This window comes from Triticum urartu, chromosome 1A (assembly GCF_056163025.1).
Source record: "Triticum urartu cultivar PI428250 chromosome 1A, HENAU_Tu73, whole genome shotgun sequence".
Lineage (NCBI taxonomy): Eukaryota > Viridiplantae > Streptophyta > Magnoliopsida > Poales > Poaceae > Triticum > Triticum urartu.
The window spans coordinates 431,939,575-431,942,598 of record NC_141873.1 but is presented as its reverse complement, the minus strand read 5'-3'; the positions used below and the strand labels follow the sequence as shown (position 1 = coordinate 431,942,598).

At 42.4% G+C, this 3,024-nt stretch overlaps 1 protein-coding gene across 1 annotated transcript; it reads right to left on the bottom strand.

Moving 5' to 3' along the window:
* Positions 1-320: 320 nt before the first annotated feature.
* LOC147991566 (protein FAR1-RELATED SEQUENCE 5-like) lies at positions 321-1,099 on the bottom strand. Its single transcript, XM_087538728.1, has 2 exons — positions 809-1,099; positions 321-686 (listed from the first exon to the last, which is right to left on the bottom strand). Exons 1-2 carry the CDS (start codon positions 1,097-1,099, stop codon positions 321-323), a joined length of 657 nt encoding a protein of 218 aa, XP_087394854.1.
* Positions 1,100-3,024: the final 1,925 nt, after the last annotated feature.

Here is a 3,024-nt window from a genome sequence, read left to right as displayed (position 1 = left end):
CTTTGCCGTGAAGTTCTGCTCTTCATATGAAGGCGATGAGATTGTTGAAGATTTTGGTGATGTGGAAGTATGTTTTGTCCTTTTTCTTGTCTCATCATTCCTTTCACTTTTCTTGTGTATTTTTGCTAAGACGCTCCTGCTGTGGTTTTAGTTATCCTTTACTAAACCATTGTTTCATATTCTTTGTTTGCAGGCTGTTGCATATAACTGGAAGGCTGAGTTCATGCACACTCTAATGTTTAGCGAGAATAATGAAGTCATGCGTGGAGAGCTCCCTAAAGAGATCCAGTCCTTGGGCCCGTGAATTCGAAGCATTAGTTTCAGGGTAGATTTGATTTCGTACAGATTTTAGGTTTGATAATGATTGGAACGATTCCATAAAGATTTGTTTTGTAAGAATGTTTTAGTGATTTGTGTGTCAAGAGGTTGCATTCACACTCATATATTTCATTCTCTGGGTCAGCTACAACCTGGAATTCATGCTTTGACCAGGAAAATCTTTCTTCATCATCATGGCCAGGCTTGTTGTGGTAGTACACAAGGTACTTAGTGTTCTCTGCTATACGCTTTGCACGAAATAGCGTGGCTTTTCTCATCCTAGTCCTCATCTCTGTGTACACGGCTCTCCTGTACTTGATAGACATGTCTTCCTCGTAGCCGTAAGTTGTTTTTGTCACTGGATTAGTCTGCACATGTCAAAAAGTAAGATATTAGTCGAAGCAGAGTCATGGGTTTCATTTTTTTAAATTAAAAGTGCACATGTTGAAGGTAAACAGAAAATGATGGGGGTGTTTTTTTGTCATCATACCATGCTGGTCATTGTTTGCTCGTTCTCCTTCTGCATCCCAGTTTGTATGCAAGCATTGACCCGCCTAGCAAACTTGTGTAGGTTCTGGGTCCCCTTGACAAACCCTTTCTTGAGCACGTGGTTCATGCGCTCGCTTCGTTGTGTGGAAGTCATTCTAGCACAGAAAATGTTCTTGTAATATGTTGAAATCCACATCTTCCTATCACTCAAGAGCTGCATCATCATTTGGTCATTCTCCAGGTTGTACCTGTGCACGAGTTCAGCCCAGACATCTTCAAACTCCGTTGGCATCAGCGGCCAGTTTAATATTGTAGGATCGAAAGTATGTCTAGAGGGGGGTGATTAGACTACTTGACCAAATAAAAATCTAGCATTTTCCCAATTTTACTTCTTGGCAGATTTTAGCAACTTAGCGCAAGTCAAGCAATCAACCTACACATACAATTCTAAGAGTGTAGCAGCGGAATGTAAAACAATTGCATATGAAGGTAAATGGAGGAGTTTGAGGGAGCAAACGCAATGTTGACACGGAGATTTTTATCCGTGGTTCCGATAGGTGGTGCTATCGTACATCCACATTGATGGAGACTTGAACCCACGAAGGGTAACGGTTGTGCGAGTCCACGGAGGGCTCCACCCACGAAGGGTCCACGAAGAAGCAACCTTGTCTATCCCACCATGGTCGTCGCCCACGAAGGACTTGCCTCACTAGGGTAGATCTTCACGAAGTAGGCGATCTCCTTTCCCTTACAAACTCCTTGGTTCAACTCCACAACCTTGACGGAGGCTCCCAAATGACACCTAGCCAATCTAGGAGACACCACTCTCCAAGAAGTAACAAATGGTGTGTTGATGATGAACTCCTTGCTCTTGTGATTCAAATGATAGTCTCCCTAACACTCAATTCTCTCTCATAGGATTGGATTTGGTGGAAAGATGATTTGAGTGGAAAGCAACTTGGGGAAGGCTAGAGATCAAGATTTATGTGGTTGGAATGGGTTATCTTGACCTCAACACAAGTGTAGGTGGTTCTCTCTCAGAAAATATAGGTTGGAAGTGTAGGCATGTTCTGATGGCTCTGTCTTCGAATGAAGAGTGGGTGGAGGGGTATATAGGCTCCACAAAAAATCTAACCGTTACACACAATTTGCCAAACTCGGTCAGACTGATTTAGTTCATAATGTGACCATTAGGATTTTCGGTGGGACCGACATGTCAACTTGGTGAGACCGATTTCATTAGGGTTAGGGCATAACGTAATCTCGGTGAGAACGATTACACAAACTCGGTGAGACCGATTTTGGTAATAGACTAACTAGAGAGTTGGTCAGGCAAACTTGGTGGGACCGATTCGCTCATCTCGGTTGGACCGAAACGTTACGAAGGGGAAACAGAGAGTTTGCATTGCAATCTCGGTGGGACCGATCGCTCATATCGGTTGGACCGAAATGTTGCGAAAAGGAAATAGAGAGATTACAATCCCATCTCGGTGAGACCGACATCCCTATCGGTGAGACCGACAAGACTAGGGTTTGTGGCAGTGCCTATGTCAAGTAAAGTCGGTGGCTCCGGATAAGAAATTTCGATGGGGCCGAGTTGGATATTTGGTTTGGGACATATTTGGATATGAGAAAGTAGTGGAGGGTTTTGGAGCATATCACTAAGCATTTTGAGCAAGAAAGCCATTAAGAAACACCTCATCCCTTCTTAATAGTATTGGCTTTTCCTATAGACTCAACGTGATCTTGGATCACTAAAATAGAAAAAGTAGAGTCTTGTGCTTTGAGCTTAAGCCAATCTTTTGTCCTTGGCATTTTGAAGGGTCCACTTTCTAATCCATGCCATGCCAATCATTGAGCTTTCCTGAAATATTCATTTTGGAATAGCATTAGCTCAATGAGCTATATGTTGTTAGGAATTACCAAAACCACCCAGGGAAGGTTGCACTTTCAATCTCACCCTTTTTGGTAATTGATGACAACATATAGATCAAAGCTTCGACAAATGATAAGTAAGATTGGAAAACATCGTCGCTTTGAGAAGTATGTGATAAGCAAGAGCTCCCCCTAAATTTGTGCATTATTTAAAATTTGCTTTTAAATGCAAATGCACAATCGATTAGGATCATGGGTTACGCTTCCATGTCACATACATCTTGGTGGAGCGCTCAAAATGATAGAAGTTAAAAAACATGCACTCATCACCAAGCAAAGTGA

What these genes read in the sequence shown, in the direction of transcription:
- LOC147991566 (XM_087538728.1), bottom strand. Translation starts at nt 1,099, where the DNA reads ATGCCAACGGAGTTTGAAGATGTCTGGGCTGAACTCGTGCACAGGTAC. An exon ending in AGCAAACAATGACCAGCATG is followed by an intron (nt 687 to 808) that starts GTATGATGACAA and finishes TGACATGTGCAG; the next exon opens with ACTAATCCAGTGACAAAAAC.